Source organism: Myodes glareolus, chromosome 1 (genome assembly GCF_982192425.1).
Source record: "Myodes glareolus chromosome 1, mMyoGla1.1, whole genome shotgun sequence".
Classification (NCBI taxonomy): Eukaryota; Metazoa; Chordata; class Mammalia; order Rodentia; family Cricetidae; genus Myodes; species Myodes glareolus.
This window is the reverse complement of record NC_142026.1, coordinates 57,679,098-57,698,012: the sequence shown is the minus strand read 5'-3', so window position 1 is coordinate 57,698,012 and position 18,915 is coordinate 57,679,098. Positions and strand designations below refer to the sequence as shown.

At 49.3% G+C, this 18,915-nt stretch overlaps 1 protein-coding gene across 3 annotated transcripts; it reads left to right on the top strand.

The window, feature by feature from the left end:
• Positions 1-5,857: 5,857 nt before the first annotated feature.
• On the top strand, positions 5,858-12,133 carry Fbxo27 (F-box protein 27). Of its 3 annotated transcripts, none has more exons than XM_048439885.3 (6): positions 5,858-6,014; positions 6,357-6,737; positions 7,942-8,053; positions 8,135-8,230; positions 9,767-9,902; positions 11,153-12,133. In XM_048439885.3, exons 2-6 carry the CDS (start codon positions 6,383-6,385, stop codon positions 11,294-11,296), a joined length of 843 nt encoding a protein of 280 aa, XP_048295842.1. In that variant the 5' UTR covers positions 5,858-6,014; positions 6,357-6,382; the 3' UTR covers positions 11,297-12,133. The 3 variants fall into 3 exon arrangements, with proteins under 3 accessions (XP_048295842.1, XP_048295851.1, XP_048295836.1); XM_048439894.3 differs by lacking the exon at positions 11,153-12,133 and adding an exon at positions 10,947-11,146 and having other exon boundaries at positions 5,865-6,158; XM_048439879.3 differs by having other exon boundaries at positions 5,871-6,158.
• The last annotated feature ends 6,782 nt before the right edge of the window (positions 12,134-18,915 follow it).

Genomic DNA, 18,915 nt, shown 5'->3' with positions numbered 1-18,915 from the left:
TGGTGGTCTCTGGTTCAATTAAAGAAAAGCAGCCCTTAGGTCCAATTTCTGCCCAAGCTGCAGAACTCACAGCCTGCTTTATGGCCTTTTCTCTTTTCAAAGATCAACCCTTCAATTTGTATACTGATAGTATATATGTGGCAGGGATTATTGGGCCATTGGAAACCTCGCCATGTATATTACCTACCTCTCAGGTTTTCCACCTTTTGGTTCAGCTGCAAAGTCTTATATGCCAAAGAGTGTTTCCTGACTTTTTTGGCCATATTCGGGCCCATACTGATCTGCCAGGGCCCTTGGCAGAGGGAAATAAGCTTGCAGATTCCCTCACCCGCCCAATGGCATTGTTCCTTTCTGAGGAACAATGAGCCCGTCATCTTCATGAAAAGTATCATTTAAATGCCTGTTCTCTAAAGTTTCACTCTGGATGTACTCTAGCTACAGCTACTCAAATTACATCCCAATGTCCAGCTTGTGCTCCATTTCATAATGCCCCCAATGAAGGTGCTAATCCTCAAGACCTCCGTCCTAACCACCTTTGGCAGATGGATGTTACCCATTTGTCTCAAGCTAGCAGACTTAAATTTTTACATGTCTCTGTAGACACTTATTCCAAGGTAATTTATGCCTCCCTACATTCAGGAGAAAAGATTAAGGACGTTATTGCTCATTGTTTACAGGCTTTTGCCTATATGGGCATTCCAGATTTTCTCAAAACAGACAATGGACCAGCTTATACCAGCCAGAGGTTTGCAAAATTTTGCCAAGAACATCAAATTACACATACCTTTGGAATTCCACATAATCCCGCAGGGCAAGCCATAGTGGAGCACACACATGCTACCCTTAAACAATTTTTTTAAATAAAGAAGGGGGAGTATATCACCTCCCCAAATGCCCAGTTATCTACAATTTTATACATTTTAAATTTTTTAACAGTAGATAAAAACAAGGTCTATCAGCAATGGAGAGACATTGGCAGAAACCTTCCCAATCTCTGGGTTGGGTTAGATGGAAGGATAGTATCACGGGACAGTGGCAGTCACCCACACGCATGTTGGCTAGGGTGAGGGGGGCCGTTTGCGTCTTCCCTCCAGGAACCAAAAAACCCAACTGGGTGCCAGAGCAGAATGTTCGGCCAGCGGAGCCAGGTCCTACTGATCCTCACAATATGGTTTCAAGCGAAGAACATCGAGGGAGCCCTGAGATGGGCACTGGTGAGGAATCCACCCATACTGATGCCAGTAAGTAAAGTAAGCTCTGTTTTTTCATCCTTTTATTCCACCAATTATACCTTGGGGGTTCCTGCAGCAAATACAGCATTAAAAAGATCTTCATTGGGTAATTTAACATTTGATATATCTCATGCCCTCTGCTTCTGGACCATGTGTGGTCCTTAGTAATTATTCTCTGGGAGACTTTTCTTCTGATTCTTCTGGGCATCCTTGTTTTGGATTGAGAGATATCTTTTACTCAATAAATTTTAAAAGAAATGTTTCTGGACTTTCAACTCCTCTGAGACCAGCTCCCTTATGTTGGAAGATGCCACAATCCTTCAGATTGTACTTACCATTATCTTGGGGAAATTGTGCTCCCAAGGAACCATGGAAATTGGAGGGAGATAAATATTTATGGTTTGGTCACCAACCTACCTCTAAAAACTCCTTGAGAGGGGCCTTTGATTATTCCTATAGAAATCCAAATATGGCAGAAGTTTCACCTACGTTCGTGGGCATGTTTCTCTGTGGCCCTCGTGCATGTACAGATATTAGGCCTTTAGCCCTTCAAAGGGGCTTGGCTTTCAGTGCTACAGCCAGATGGAACACATCAGACATCTTTGAAACATTCCTCCAGATTAACTATGCAGCAGGAATGAATTTCTCTATTGTCAGCCTAGCTTGTGTTCTGCCTCCCTTCATGTTTGTCTCCTTTAATGGGTCGGTCAGGGAGGATGGTGTCCTTAATTGTTCTTCCAGCTTCTGCTTTTTGAGCAACTGCTGGTCCCCGACGGATGAGTCCGTGCTGATGGTGAGAATTCCTGCTCTGGTTCCCCTGGTGGTAGAAGACCCACATGATGGACGAGAGCTTATCTTGTATTGAGAAAGAAGAGACTTTGGAATCACCGCCACAGTCATCACAGCTATTGCCATATCAGCCACAGCTGCCACCGTTGCAGGAATCACCGTGTCCCAGAATGCAGCTACTGCAGAGACTGTTAACACTCTTGCTGCCCGTGTTACCCAGGCCTTAGAGACTCAAAATACCGTGGACTCACATATTCAATTGGGGATGTTAAATGTAAATCAGCAAACAGCCTTATTGCAGGAACAGATTAATGTGTTGTGGATGGTGCAACAAGCTTCTTGTTCTCATTTCTATCATTCTGCCTGTGTGACCCTTATGGAAGTGAAAATTATGTCCTTTGAGGTGCAACGCCTTAATGCTTACCTTAGGGGGCCTTGGAATGATTCCTTTGTAAACTTTCCCCACTCTTTGGTACATCAGATTATTGCAATTAATGAAACCCGTGTTAAACCTGTATCTGCTGAGGGATGGTGGAATGCCATGGCCCAGATTGGGGGTTGGGCACAGCGATGGGGAGGTGCCTTGTCCCTGGGGATCTTGGGACTAGTAGGGGTGGCAGTAGGTCTGCTCCTCTTAAAACGACTTCTAAACACCTTCACCACGACTGAGCTTGTCCACCGTCAGGTGTTACTCAGTCTGGCCCATGACTCTCTGGAAGTCATGAGGTATGGCTGCAGATGCTGAAAAAATGAGGGTCTCCAAGGACGGGCAACCTGTGGGGAGACCCCCCCCCAGCCTAAGACAGGGCATCGGGGGCCCAGTGACAGGTAAAGGAAGGTACTTCCCTCGCAGGACCTAAGACAGGACCCCTCATTATAAAATAAAGTTGGGGGAATTGTGGGAATTGCTACCCCGAGTTATATTTCCCTGCCCCCATTTGAGGTGCTTATCTGCAGAGAATCATAACTTCCCTCTGCTCCTGGAGTTGGATGAGGAAGTTTGAGTGCACGTGATTATTCCTTGATTCCTGCTGGGGTCAGGTGACAGTCCCTACTGGGGACAGGTGAAGGTTGAACCCCTACTGTGGTCAAGTGACAGTCCCTCCTTGGGTCAGGTGACAGTCCCTTCGCAGCCCCCTCCCCATTTGGTGCCATGGTATAAAAGCTAGCCCCAACAGAACAATAAACAAGCTGCTGTTTCACCTCAACCTCGTGCTCTGTGGATTTCATTTAACCTGGACACCCTCCTCAGAGACTCGTGGTTCCAGACCGTGCTGGCGCGATAAGTAAAGACCTGTATGCTAGATCTGTAGGGATAATGGCTTTTGACACCTCCTGTCTGAGATGCGAAATAGGAGAAACTGAGTGAGCTATTTAGCCAAGACCTTTTGTGGGTGTGACTTCCCGAACTACACTCCCTACCAATTTCTGGAAATTTTCCAAATGGCCCTAGGCTGCTGCTTCTTTTCTTTCCACTCTTCGTTTTGGTTCTTGTTTCATTTCATTTTTCTAAGAAAGATACTATGTAGCCCAGGTTGGCCTGAAACTCTCATGTGCTCCAGACAGGTTGAACCCAACATCCTCCTGCCTCATCCTCTGATGGGATTGCAGGTGTGAGCCACCTTACCTGGCTCTACTCAATATGTTCTCAACTCTGTACGAAATTTCTTTTCTCCAGAAGAGAATCCAGGAAGTGACAAGGACTGTTTCTGGGAAGAGAACTGGGGAATTAAAAGGGGAACTGGCCAGTGTTTACACTTTGCTACTATTTGTTTTATTTTCTACAAAAATTTAAGATTTTTCTTTTGAGATAGGGTCACACTATGTAGCCTTGGCTGCCCTGGAACTCATTCTGTAGACCATACTGGCCTCAGACTCAGAGATCCACTTGCCTCTGTCTCCTGAGTTCTGGGATTAAAAAGCCCTGAGTCATCACAACTAGCTAAAGTTTATTTTGTTTTTAATTTTGTGTACAAGTACATGTGAGTGCAGTGCCTGAAAAGGCCAAAAGAGGGCGTCAGATTCCCCAAGAGCTGGACTCACAGGTGGTTCTGAGTCCCTAGAGATGGGCATGGGTGCTGGGAACTGAACTATACAGCCTTCTGCAAGAGCTGTACATGCTCTTAACGCCCGAGCCAGCTCTCCATACCCCTGTTCTTTAAAGACGGGGTTTCGTGGAGCCTGAACTGGCCTTGAATTACATATTTACAGCCGTGGATGAACTTGAACTTCTGATCCTCCTGCTTCGACCTCCCAAGTGCTGGGATTGCCGATGTACACCACCACAGCTGGGCCATGAAGTTGTATTCCCCACACCCTGGACATGGCATTAAAAGTACTGCATTGTTATAAGCAGAAAGGTTCCTGTCTGACCTTTGCCTCAAACAGCCCAAGGAGAAAGTGGGTGGAAGCAGAGAAAAAAGAGCCTGGCGGGAGGTTAGCTGTTCAAACTGAGTGGTCGATACACTCATCTTCTCTTAAATGTGTTTGATTGTCTCAAGGGTAAAGTGTTTCTTGACAATGTGAGCAGCACTAAGATTGGTGGGAAAAGGTGGGTGGGTGAGATGCTTGCTGCCTAAAGACCCAAGTACAAGCCCTAGGTCCCACAAAATCGTGGAGAAGAGAATCAGCTCCCACAAGCCAGCAGGGGCCTCTACAAGTTTGTGTTTGGGGTACAATGAGACCACAAAACTGGACCTCCCCACGGGTAGAAAGAAAGGTTTTACTGGAGATCAGCAGGGTGGGGCCTTTAAGGTGGCACAAGCTGTTTAGATTGGCCCAGCACAGGAAGCCCTTGCCCAAGGTAGTTGTCCTTTGGGGAGGGGGGATTAAAGGAGTCCCTGATGGTCTAAGCGGGGCTCCTGGTAAATAGAGGCCCACCACAAGGTGTCTGTTTAATAACAATCTTCCATTTAGGGCATTGTCACCAGCACTGCCACTTTGGACAAACAATGTTGCCATGATGAACACCACACATAGGCTGTCTATTGTGTCTACTTATTTTGTCGGTCATGCCTCCCCTTCCACAAAGCAAGCTCAGTGTGTGCAGGAAGCCAGGTTCAGTTCATTTGTGGACATTCACTAGGGTGCACATGACTAACACATCTGCATACAGCAGCATTCCACAGAGCTGACAGTCTGATGGGAAGAAGAGATTCTGCAAGCAGGGTCTGGGGCGGGAACTCCAGCCTTCCAGAGGCAGAGCTCAAGGACAGCCGGGCTCTACCTGGGACTCAGCTGCAAACCAGGGCTGGCTTAATGATTTTGGCTGTTCTAAGAGGAGCTGGGTTCTGTGCATTCACACAGGAGCTCACAGCCACCCAGGTCCAGGGTATCCCGATGACGTCCCCTCTAGCCTCCCCAGGCACCAGGCACAAAAGTGGCAGAGACATAAACGCAGGCAAAACACCCATACCAAAAAAAAAAAAAGTTGAAAAGTAATTTTTAAAAAGCCAGTCATACATGCCTTCAGTTCCAGTACTCCTGAGGCAGAGGCAGGCAGGTCTCTCTGTGAGTTTGCCACAGTGAGTTCCAGGCCAGCCAGGCCTACAAAGTGAGACACTGTCTCAATGGGAAAAAAAAATCTGCACCTACTAGCTGTGTGGTCACTTGGCCTCTGCGAGCCTCAGCGTTCTCTCCTGTGATGTGAGGGCAGAGGTGCACTAACTTGGCAAAGGGAAACAGCAAACTTTATCTGATGCTTTCGGTTGCGGGGGGGGGGGGGGGGGGGGTATTTTCGTCCTCTAAAGCCTGCCTTTTCCTGTAAATCACGAATGAGTATGTTTGACATTAAAGGTGACTGGCTCAAGGCGTTTAGGGGTGGAGCCTCCCACTCGGAGGCCTAGCCAAAATAATAGTTATTGCCAGATGCCAGGCATCTACTGCGGATTTAGGGTCATTCCAGGATTGTTGCAGACTCTCTAGGACTACCCCAGAGCCCAGGCCTAGTCTGTGTCGTCAGGTGGATTCCCACTGTTCCTCAGCCGGAAGGAGGTGGGGTCTGGAACTAAAGGGCTGGGACATTAGGAAATGAGAGGCCGGAGAGTCTCAGAGAGGTCCCACCTGGCAACAACGGCGTTAGCAGGGCTAGGGCTATGCGGTCCTCCAGGCCGCGGAGGGGAGCTGGCAGGGGTGTTGGTGAGCGTCAGCGGGCTCGGATGGGGTGGCAGCTGCGGGGTGGGGGTAGGCTTGGGGACAGCGAGGCGGCGAGGGGACGTGGGAGGCAGCGGATGGCTTTGGGGCGTCCCGGGGCGCGCGGCTGCAAAGCAGGGCAGCGGAAGCTGCGCGTCGCGGAGGCTTCTGGTCACTGACATCTGAACCCCTCCTCTCCTGCAGTCCCAACCAGGCGGGGCGCGGGGACCATGGGTTCCTGGACTTCCAGGGCCAGGGTTCCCACGCCGGAGCTCGATCCCCGGGAGACGCTGGACCTGAGCCGTCTGCCCCCGGAGCTGCTCCTGCTGGTGCTGAGCCACGTGCCCCCGCGTGCGCTGCTGCTGCACTGTCGCCGCGTGTGCCGCGCCTGGCGTGCCCTGGTGGACGGCCAGGCCCTGTGGCTGATGGTGCTGGCCCGGGACCGCAGCGCTGCCGGCCGCGCCCTGTTGACGCTAGCCCGCCGCTGCCTGCCCCCGGCCCGCGAAGACAGGCCCTGTCCGCTGGGCCAATTCTGCTTGCGAGGACCGCTTGGACGTAACCTCATCAGCAACCCCTGCGGTCAAGGTGAGGAGTCCCGAAAATGCTGCTAGGGCGGGGCCACGAGAGAACCGTTGCGCAAGGTGAAGGGCGGGGCCACGATTAAGCCAATGGGCAGGGCCACGAGAGGATCGACCGGAAGAGATGAAGGGCGGAGTCACAAGATAATCGATGGGCGGGCATGAGGGGGCGGGTCCACGAAGAAGCACCCATGAGAAAGGATGAGGAGCGGAGTCACAGGATAATTGATGGATGGGGTGAGGGCGTGGTCATAAGGGAACCAATGGGAAAGGATAGGGGCGAGATCACAGTGGGCCAGATGGGGAGGGGGAGTACGCAGGGCAGGGGTGAGCCACAAGGGAAGCAGTGAAAGGGGCTAGGGCAGAGTCACGAGATATATAATGGGCGGGGCCTAAGGGACAGGTAGAGCTAGAAGCTCAGCAAGAAGCAAGATGAAACAGAGGGAGGGGCTAGAAGTGGAGTCACACTTGACCCAGTTAGAGTGACTGGAAGGGCCTCCCAAGGGAGCTTGGGAGGGGACCGAACTCCTTACCCTGGGAGCCACTGATGAGCAATTAAAATTGGTACATAAATATTTTTTATTTGATTGACTTTTGCATTTTTAAATGTATTTTTATTAATGTATATGTGTGCTTGTTGGAGGTCAAAAGAAAGACATTTCCCCCAGGAATTGGAGTTACAAGGGGCCTGTCTCCTGGCTTGGGAGCTGGGAACGGAATTTAGGTCCTCTGGCAGGTCCTACCTTTGAATGTTTTTAGTAGGGTCTGTTGTTATTTTTGGGCTGGAAAGATGGCGGTTAAGAGTCCTGGTTGCTCCTCCGCAGGACCTGAGTTCAGTTCCTAACACTCACCTGGAGGCTCACAACCATTTGTAACTCCAGGAGTCCAAGGGAGGTCCCACTTCCTCTTCTGGCCTCCTCTTTGGCCTCCCAAGGCACCAGGCATATACATGGTGCACAGACATACATTTTTAACTTCTTAAAATTATTATAGTGTGTACGAAAGGGCTCGACTCAATGGTCACAGCACAGGTAGGGGGCAGTCATAGACCAACTTTGTGCAGTCAATTCTCTCCTTTTATTGTTCCATCAATTCTTAATCCATTTCAGACTGTGACTGATGTGGGGGGCACTTGAATTTGATGGCAGTCCTAATGCCTCAGTTTCCCTGGTGCTGCAGTCACCCTCCCTAAGCCTTGCTTTACTTTACAGAAGGCCTGCGCAAGTGGATGGTGCAGCATGGTGGGGATGGCTGGGTGGTGGAGAAGAACATGAAGCCTGTGCCTGGGGCCCCCTCCCAAACCTGCTTCGTGACTTCCTTCAGGTAAAAGCCCCATTCCCCAAGGGCCAGAGCCCTCTTGAGAAAGGCCTGCCTATTCTCATGGCCCCTCTCCCGCCTTCCTAGCTGGTGTCGCAAGAAGCAGGTCGTGGACCTGGAGGAGAAGGGTCTGTGGCCAGAGCTGCTGGACAGTGGCGGTGTGGAGATTGCGGTCTCTGACTGGTGAGTCTGGGGACAGGAAGAGTCATTCGCTACACCCTGGGGTCCCATGTCACACTCTTGTAATCCCAGCAGTTGGGACAATGAGGCAAAAGGATCGTGGTCAATCCCAGGATGGCACAGGTGAACTTAAGGCCAGTATGAGCTATATAACAACACCTTGTCTAAATAAATAAATAAATAACAACAACCAAAAAAAAAAAACTGAAATAAAATGAGTTCACGTGAAACACAGCTAGGACCTTGTAAGTGCGAAAGTGTGGGCACATTCGTGGAGCCTTGATCACATGGCCGCTCTCCCAGGGGTCAAGTGTTACCAACCTGATAGTCGTGTGTCTCAAGATGCCTGGAACAGGGCCAACTCCCTGTACATAATTTTTATTGGTGTTTCATGGAATGCCTGACCAATTGACTGCTTGCCCACATGGTTAGCCACAGCCTCCGGGTGAAGTGACATTCACTTACAGCTCTAAATCGCATTATGGATCTTTCTAAGGTGGCCAGCTCTCACCTAAGCCTATCTGTGGGTGTGACTAGCCCTGATCCTGTCTGGTGGACTATTTGGTAGCACTGGGGTCCCCACCAAAGACACTCCTGGCAGGCATGGTTTCGCAAACGCCCAGAGATCATCTTCCCAAGGCCATTTTATTGGGGCAGAGACCAGAACAGGAGCTGGGGATCAAACCCAGAGCCTCGTGCGTGCCAGGAGAAGCCTCCAACACTAAGCCACATGTGCCAGGTCTCTCTTTAGTTTAATTTTGAGGCGCAGTCTCACCAAGTTGCCCGGGCTGGTCTTATCCTTGAGACTCCCACATCAGCCTCAGTAACAACTGGAATTACTCGCCTAAGTCTGCAGGCGCATCTCATAAGATCTGGAGCTCAGAGCAGATTCGGTGTGTGGGCCTCTGGTGGAGGGGAGAGGCCAGCCTAGAAGCATTCCTTAGGAGTGGTCTGCCTGCCTCTGCCTGCCTTTGGGGTTAGAAGCATGTATCACTCTGGCTTTTCGGCTTTTTATTTTCTTCTGAGACAGTGTCTCCCTTTATATCCCTGGCCAACCTGGAGCTGTCTGTAGGCCAGGCTGGCCTCAAACTCACAGAGATCCACTTACCTCTGCCTCCAGAGTGTTTAAATTAAATGCGTGTTCCAACATATCTGGCAACACCCAGCTTTTTTTGGTGGGTGGGGGAGGAGGGGGTTCATGACAGGGTGTCCCTGTGTAGCCCTGACTATCCTGAAACTTTCTGTGTAAACCAGGCTAGCCTTATACTTGGAGATCTGCCTGCCTCTGCCTCCCAAGTGCTGGGATTAAAGGCAAATGCTGGGATTAAGGACACGCAACGCCACTACCTGGTTTAACACCCAGCTCTTAAATGACTTCTGGGGTTCAAACGCAGGTCCTCATCCTCCTGTGGCAAGCACTTTACTGATTTAGCTATCTTGCCAGCCCCCAAAGACCCCTCTGAGGAACTTAATTTGTACCCACAGGAAGGCCAGCTACCCAAAAAGGAGGTGACACATTCAGATCTCCCCTTCCCACAGGTGGGGAGCTCGACACGATAGTGGCTGTAGGTACCGTCTCCTTGTCAAACTCCTTGATGCTCACCAGAATGTCCTAGATAAGTTCTCGGCTGTGCCAGACCCCATTGAACAATGGAACAACAATATCTACCTGCAGGTGAGCCTCGGCCCAAAGACGAGCCGCTCACTGGGTGGAGAAGGGGTGGTGGGGACTGGGATGGTCCCATCGCCACAGTTAGTGCTGCATCATCAGTTGCAGTCATTTTACTGTCTCTCTGTCTTTGTGTTTTAGTGTGTGTGTGTGTGTGTGTGTGTGTGTGTGTATGGGGGGTGTGCCTGTCTGTGTCCTTAATATGTGGAAGGCAGAGAGATCGATGTCATATGTCTTTCTAGAATCCTCCATCTTAGTTTTTGAGACGGTATCACTCACTGAACGAGGAGCTCAATGATTGGCTAGACCGTCTGGCTGGCAAGCTGGAGTCACCTGTCTGCCCCCGGCGCTAGATTTAGAGATGTGCCACCACAGTCAGCGTGTATGTGGGTGCTGGGAATCTGAGCTCAGTTCCCTTATGCTTGTGTGCCAGGCCCTTTATCAACTGAACCATTTCTCTAGCCCTGCCCTGACACATTTTCTGAGGCAGTACGTGGAGAAAGCTGGGCTGGGCGGGTCTGGCTGAAGTGTCTCTTGGCCCGACAATAGCTCTCAGACTGTGGCATGAGCTGAAGGGCCGGCTGATGGCGGTGGGTGACCATGACGACCAGCAGTCTGCAGGCCTGGGGCAGCTATGATGTGAAGAATCACTGTCGATTTAGTTTTTGAATCCCCTCCATGAGATCTCTGGGCCAGTCTACACTGAGACTCCTCACATCATGGCCGCCCCAGGGCAGGCAGACTTCTTCCATAGGAGTTAAGGAGCCAGGAGACAGAAGCTTCAGGCACTTGACCTGTTCTGATCTAGTTTAGGATCACTCAATAAGCCTACTCAAGGTCACTCCTGTAACTCTTTTTTTGAGACATGGCCTTATGTAGCCCAGGCTGGCCTCACTATGTAGCTGTGGCTAGCCTTGCACTCCTTCCATCTCCCAAATGCTGGGAATAATGGCAGATGTGCACAGCCACACCTAGAATTTCTGCCACATTCTTGCTGACAAAACCTATTTCATTTGGTTGGTTTTTTTTTTTTTTTTTTTTTTTTGACAGTTTCTTGCTATATAACCCAACTGTCCTGGACCCCGCTGTGCGGCCTAGGCCATCCTCTAACTTTCCATCCTCCTGCCTCAGTCACCCATGATGACAGGGGTTTGTCACCACACCTACCCTTAGATTCCACCTGTTAATGAGAGCATGGCAAGATTTCAGAAGAAGTGACATGGCCGCCGTGACTGACTGTCTCCTTCTGCCTCCAGGTCAGCCATGTGTTCTCCAACATCAGGAGGGGTGTCCGTTTTGTGTCTTTCGAACACTGGGGCCAGGACACACAGTTCTGGGCTGGCCACTATGGGGCCAGAGTGACCAACTCCAGCGTAATTGTACAAGTCTGTCAGTCCTAGTCAAAGGCCACCACCGTTTTGGCAAGACAGCCTGACTGTGCCTTCCAGGAGCTGGGGCTGCTGACTGGAATCCTTCACGAATCAAGCGCTCAAACCTTCCTGGCACATGTAACTCTAGGATCCAGTGGAGGGTCCTGCTTTGCCACGTTCAGTTCCGAACACTGGAGTCCTCCATCAGCTCTGCCCGTTGCTGCTGCTTGGGTAGAGTGGGGATGCCGGGTGCATGCTCTTCTCAAGGAGGTCACAAGCTGCCTCTGTTTCAGTTCGAACTCTCACTGCCCTGTCCTCAGTACTGATCCCCCTGCCCTTTTCTGAGACAGGGTCTCATGTATCCCAGCTGAAAACCCAGGATCCCATTAGCCTCCTGCCTTTGTCACTCAACGCTGGGAGTACAGGCATGCACCAGGACCACCCAGGCTTGTGCAGTGCTGGGGGTGAGCAGGGGCTTAGTGCAAGCCAAGCGTACATCCTACTAACCAAGAAGCATCCCCAGCATTGCCTTCTTGTTCCCCGTTTCTGCCTCAGGGACTTCCTTTGTCCCTTCACTGAAGTCCTCTGCTCGTGTCTGAACTTAACGGCTAGCAAATTTCCAACTCCCATGTGAACCCAAGCGCACATGGCTACACCCAGGTCTCCTCATTGAAGGATGTATCTGCCCACAGATTGTCTCCAAACGATGAGGAAGGGCCTCGAGCCCCAGCCCTGATCCTCAGGGACCTCTGTAATTGTGTAATATTTAAAGTTATTTATCATTTTCTCAAACAGTGAGAGAATAATAATATACCGGCAATATCTGTCTGCCAACTGCACTGTAATAAATTGATTATTTTACCTAAACTGGTTCATATCTTTTTCTTTGTTGTGGTCTTTTTTATGCTTTGTTCTATTGTTGTTGCTGTTTTGAGACAGGGTCTTACTATGTAGCCCTAGCTAACCTGGAACTCACTGTGTAGGTCAGGCTGGCCTCAGCTGCGTTCACCTGCCTTTGCTGCGTGCACCACTACAGTCAGCTGCTCGTGTGTGTGTGTGTGGTATGGATGTGTGTGTGTGTGTGGTATGTGTATGTGTGTGTGGTATGGATGTGTGTGTGTGTGGTGTGTGTATGTGTGGTGTGTGTGTGGTGTGTGTATGTGTGTGTGGTATGGATGTGTGTGTGTGGTGTGTGTGTGTGGTGTGTGTATGTGTGTGTGGTATGGATGTGTGTGGTGTGTGTACGTGTGTGGTGTGTGTACGTGTGTACTTGTGTGTGCATGCACGTGCCCATAAGCACGCATGCTTTCTGTGCTTGGTGGAGGTGCATGTTCACTGCAACAAGCATGTAGAGTTCAGAAAAGCTTGAAGGAACCAGTTCTTTCCATTATGCACATCCCAGGGACCCAACTCAGGCTCTCTGGCCTGATGGCAGGCACCTTTACCCACAGAGCCATCTTGGCAGCCAATATTTTGATCTTTTTATCAGACAGAGTCTTGCTATGGTGTGGCTGGCCTAGAACTCATGACAATCCTTCTTACTGGGTTTCCCAAATGGTAGCATTATAGGTCACATACCCAGCTTCTTTCAAGTCTTGGTTTTGTTTTTGAGGCAAGATCTCATGTAGCCTAGGCTGGCTTCAAACCTCTGTCTAGCCAACCATGACCTTGAACTTCTGATCCTCCTGCCTCCACCTCCTGCTAGGAACTAAATTCAGGTCCTTTGTAAGAACAGCACTCAGTTTTAACCATGGAGACATCTCTGTAACCCCCAAATTTTCTTCTTAGGTAGGAGGTTTATTTATTTATTTGTTTGTTATTTTGGGGTTTTTTGTTTGTTTTTCAAGATAAGGTTTCTCTATGTGATAGCCCTGGCTGTCATGGAACTTGCTTTGTAGACCAGTCTAGCCTCAAACTCATTAAGATCTTCTGCCTCCTGAGTGCTGGGATTAAAGGTATGCACCACCACTGCCCAGCAAGATTTATTAATTTATAAGTATTTGCTTTTTTTTTTCAAAACAGGGTTTCCCTGTGTAGCTTTGAAGCCTGTCCTGGAACTTGCTATATAGACCAGGCTGGCCTTGAACTCATTTGCTTTTTATTTTATGTGTATGAGTGTTTTGTCTAATGTGTATGTCTGTGCATCATGTGTGTGCAGTACCTGCAGAGACCAGAAGAGGGCATCAGATCTAGAACCGCAGTTAGATACAGTTGGGAGCCACCATATGGCTGCTCTGGAACAGTAGCAAGTGCCCTTAATCTCTGATCCATCTCTCCAACCCCAGGTTTATACAGAAGTTGTTAATGCCACAGACAACAGCCTGATGGGGCTCTGAGGACAGCTCAGGTCCATGTGGCTAAGTTTGGGTTCCTATTTAGGGACTTCAGAGGAAAGGGGAGGTTCTGGCTTGTAATTGATGAGTATCCACAGTCCGGATTGTCAGTCAGGCTGTCTGCATCAGCTCTGAGGGCGGGTCCTACAGAATCTGGAAAAAGAAGTTACCTTAGTTCTGGAAGCCAAGCTTTTGTAGCTTTAGAAACTGGCGAAAGTTTAACCAAATGAAGGGGCTTTACAAACTAGCCTGCCCCTTGTAAGAGGAGCCACAATGAATCCACCAAACCAGATCACCGTGGTAGTTTACTGGAGATCAAACTGCCAAGGCTGTTTCTCTCTCAGGCTGGGGGTGGGCAGAGGTGGAAAGCAAGCAGATTCTATATGACCGCAGGGTGGAATCTCTGAGTGGGTCCAGGTCTTTCAGGTCTGACACAGAGCTAGATGTCCTAGCCACAGGAGACCTTAGAGGACAGAGTAACTAGATGTCCTAGCCACAGGAGACCTTGGAGGGCAGAGTAATTAGATGCCCTAGCCACAGGAGACCTTGGAGGGTAGAGTAGGGGGTTCCTGGTAATCAAGCCCACCTTTAGGCTTCTCTTTACCCAATCACAATCCTTCTGTTTACCTGGCCAAAGCCCTTCTATTTAGAATATTGTTGCCAGCACTATCATTTTGGGGGGCCATTTTGGCCCTTACACGCCTGGCTAACAGTGATCGGGTCCACATCTGTATGGGAGATAACTATACTTTACAGCATAGGGAAGGTTTCACTATGTTGTGACATCCAGTCTATTAAATTCAATGCATTAGAATTGTATTTTAGATCAGCCTCATCACAGTATTTGAAGAATGTGTGTTTTGGAGAGCGTGGTTGAGGCAGCACCCAGGTGAGGTGGGATCTGCCAGGGGCCTGAACACTGCAGAGGGAAAGAACCTGGGACTTAATCCCCGTGTTTAGAAACAGGAGAATGAGAGCCAAGGTCATCCTTGAGAGACTGGGGCCAGCATGCACTACGTGAGACCCTGTCTCAAAAACATATCAAAACATTTCAACTGGGACGCGAAGTTCCCACCGTTGTACCTGCGTCGTGAGCGCCCCAGAGACCACCAGGAGTCGGAGTTTGTAAGCCAAAGCAAAGAGCCCTTATCGCTAGCTCTAGCTGAGCTTGAGCTCTCCTGCTCCACACAGTGGCTGGGTCAGGGAGAGCACGGAGCTCAGCTGTGGCAGGGCTTTTAAGGAGTAAAGGATGGCGGGGGCGGGGGTGGGGGAGTGGGTGGGTGCGCCGCAGGGGAATTCCGGATTCCTGACTGGGCAGGAGTGGGGTAGCCAGGAGTCTTGTCAAACACGGATTGATGGCTGGCGTTGCTGCAAGGAAATTGGCAACCTATGTACAAGTTAGGGAAGCTATTCCTATGTTCTGGAGCAGCTAGTATTTACTTATCTCAATTCTGATTGGTCCCCCTCAGGGTACAGTTTGTAAGGGTGAGGTCAAGTCCCAGTATTGTTAGTCTGCAGCCTGTCATATCTGCACTGATGCTAAGTTAGGCCTCTTCACCCACCACCCAGCATGAGGAGAGGGTATTGAGCTCCAGTTGTTAGAAGTAAGTTTGGGATCACAAAATAAGAGCACAGCTCCAGGTGAAGTGACTGGACAAGCAAACTTAACTCTTGACCAAGAGAGCATGCTCTGAAGATCAGCGCAGAAGCAGGAAGTCCCCCTGGTGTTTGTTCTAATTCAGGGAGAGGCTGTGTCTTTCCCCATTGGCTGAGTCTCACTCACAGTCTTTGTTCAGTTGAGTGGTCTGAAAAGAATTGGTGCACAGAAGACAAGGGTTGGGGATCCCAGGGAAAGGTGGTCCTGACCACCAAATCCCTGGAATGCAGCAGGGAGCTTTTGTGTAGAATTAAGATATTAGCATAGAAGTCTTACCAGGTGTTGGGGACACATTTTTGAATTCCTTGTCCTAAACACAAGTTTCATAGTACTTGATAGAAAAGACTCATATTTGGTATTTCTTACATTGTGACCCAGGAAATAATGAAAAATATCCATTCTAAGTGTGGACTGGGCATGGTAGGTAGCACACACAGGCCTTTGATCCTAGCACTTGAGAGACAGGTGGATCTCTGAGTTTTAGGCCAGCCAAAGCTATATACTAAGACCTTGTCAAAAAGAACAAAAAAAATTAAATTCAGATTTTACTTCTACTAAATACATATTCTTTTCCTACCATCATCAAGTCAAACTAAGGTAGACAAGCGTAGGAAATAGCTTAGCAACGTCGGACTCCACTTGGCCTGGACTACACACGCTTTCCTTTTCTAATGATGCATTTGGCAGCCTGGCTTCTTTTACCTGCATGTACGATGCCCACCCACCCATCTCTAAACCTAGCTGTTTTGGAATTCCACCTCTATCCAGCTCCATGAAAGCCCCTCTGAAAAATGGGATGAGTCCTTCCACAACCACCAAATCTAGTCAGATATTATTATGTTTGGGTGGAAGAATAGAAAAGTTGGTCCAGCCTGGACTACTTTTGAGTGTGTGTGAAATAAGACAAAGCTTGTGCTCAGGTAAACTCTGAGAGAGAATATCCAATCTTAAGCATGCAGAGGCCAGAGGTTACTCTGAGTTGGGTTCCTCTAGAGCACTTGCCTAGAATCCCCCAATGAGGGGCTGGACGTGTGGTTCTGTGTTAGAGTCCCTGCCTAGAATCCCCAGTGAGGGGCTGGGGTGTGGCTCAGTGGTAGAGCCCCTGCCTAGAATCCCCAGTGAGGGACTGGGGTGTGGCTCAGTGGTCCGTAGGTTCAGTCCCCAGCATTGATGAGGGGAAGCGAGCCCTGATTAAGTATGGCCTTTTTGATAATGATATGTCAGCGTGGGTCCAACAGCACCAAATGCAGCATCCTAGTGAGACATATCAATGGGGACAGCTACTGGTGTGGCAGCAGGGGTAGGTGGGCACTTAGCACAAACCTGGAATTGCTCTAAAACAATAAAGTCTAACATGCGTTAGAATGTTAGAAATTAACACAGGCAAAGTGCGTTCTTCGACAAAACAAAACATGCATGCAGTGACCTGGAAGACAAGTGTTCTGGAAGGGTGAAGGGCCGGGCGTCTAATTTTACCTGACCCATTAGCTAGCTCCATGCTGCTTTTCAAAACTACCAAAGTTAGTTTTCACGTGGAGACTGTCTCCCTAGCCCCACAGACACTCCAGACCACAGTCATAGTAAAAAGCCACGTTATGGAGACCTATACTTTCTACCTTTTCAAGTGCCATGCTCTGGTTCTGGTGGCAGCAGTGAGCGAAGGTGGTTTTTACACAGGTTATAATTTCACAGCTTTCTCTGACCAGATGGTCTCTAATGCACATTGCAAAGTGGTTTCTGCATGTTTGTTTGTTCTGTTTTTTAGTTCAGAGGGCTAGAGAGATGACTCAGTAGTCCAGATCACTGGTTGCACTTCCAGAGGCCCTGGATTTGATTCCCAGGACCCACAACTATCCACGACCCCAGTTCTAGGCAATCTGAAGGCCTGAAGCCCTCTTCTGACCTCTGTAGGCACCCATGATTCATGGACATGCATGTAGGCAAAGTACCCATAAACATAAAATAGAAATCCATTTCTTTCCCCTCTAATTGCGAGTGTGTTGCAGTAAATTCAGCTAATGTAAACCGCACAGCTGCAGCAGAGGGTGGGGCTGTGGCCACAGCAGGCCGACTGGTGCTTGGCCCCGCCCCACTCCCCGTACATTCAACCTCACCTAAGGCTTTGCACAGAGGTCTTTAGCCTTTTCATCCCTTAGGGAGAAACAATCCAGATGAGGGAAGAATGAAAATCGGCTCAGCCCAATTTAGATGACTGGTACTGGGCCAAGACTCATTTATTTTTGCCACACTAAACACAATGTTGGGAAAAGAAGCTTTCAGATAGCAATTAACTCAGCCCCATGAGTACTACAGAGTTGAAGACATGTTTCCGTGGAAGCGCTTTACAAAGTCATCCCTAAGATGGCGTCTTGCTGACTTAGAAACTGTTATGCCCAGATCCACGAAGTCCCCCAAAAACCAACAAGAAGACTGAGTCCTGTATGTAAAAGCAAAGAGCCGTTATTTTATATAAGTTTGCAAACTCGGTCTCTCCGCAAGTCCAACGTATTGGAATAATTGGAGAGCCCCGAACTCGGTTAGAGATTTTTTTTTATAGTAGTAAAGGTGGGGGTGAGGGGTTTCTGAGGCTCAGGACCCCTGATTGGCTGACATTTGTCTAGGGGTGTCCTGGTGAGTGGGCTGGCAGGTGATGGTTGGAACGTTAGGCATTTCCTTTGGTTCTGTTCTTGGGTGGTGCTCGGTAATCTCAGTTTGTGGTTCTTCCTGAAACCAGGTATTGCTTCAGGGTAAACTACTAAGACTCAGACCTCCATTATCGATGGCTGAGTCCTACTCTGGCTGGTGATATGGTTGGAAGTAAAGAACTTCCTTTGGTCTTTTCTATTTAGCGTCTCATGGCTGGCTGCTACAAAAACAGTGCTCGAGTTGAAGGTCTAGGGAGAATGACCAAGGTAAACAGCGTGCCTGCCGGTGTCAGGATTGGTCTGACCCTAAGATAACATCGAAGTCATTCCGGGCATTGTAAAGTACAAATGTCATCTCTCACAACAAAGAGTTTTAGTACTGCTCAAAGTTTTAGGGGGAAATGTTCTGGGATAAATAAAACATAAATCCTGGGAAATACAGGTGGAGCCTGGCTCAACAGGTAGCAAAAGTTTACCAAGTTGTGAACTACATTCCGGGAAAACAGCCAAATACCTTCTCCATTTGGAGAGAGCAGTCAGCTCCGTGTTTCAACTTTTCCTGGCTTCTCCAGCGCTTATCTGTGTGCACAGGACCTTTCTGCCCTCTGCAGCTTTGCTCCTTGGAAACGGAGTGAACCGTGCTGAGGACTCCCTGGATGTGACCAGCACCATGGTGTATGCGTCTTGCTTGTGGTTCCCTTCCAAGCAAAACCCATCTGTTCCAAACCTCGTCTCTGAGTTTCTTTTTTAGTCTGAGGAGGAAGTAATGGAAACAGCTCCTCTGAAACTGACGTGGCGCCTTGGGCTTCTGTCCCACCTGGGCACAGGGCAACTACATGGCAGAACGTCTTTCCTGGGCCTGGTGGAGCCCCATGCAATGCCAGCACTCAGGGAGCCAAGGTCTGCAGAAGGATTGGAAGCTCTAGGCCAGCCTGGACTGCATAGCTGGAGCCAATCTCAGCAAACATAATGCTGCTTTTGATCCACCACACTCAGTTTTGAAATTTCTGGGCC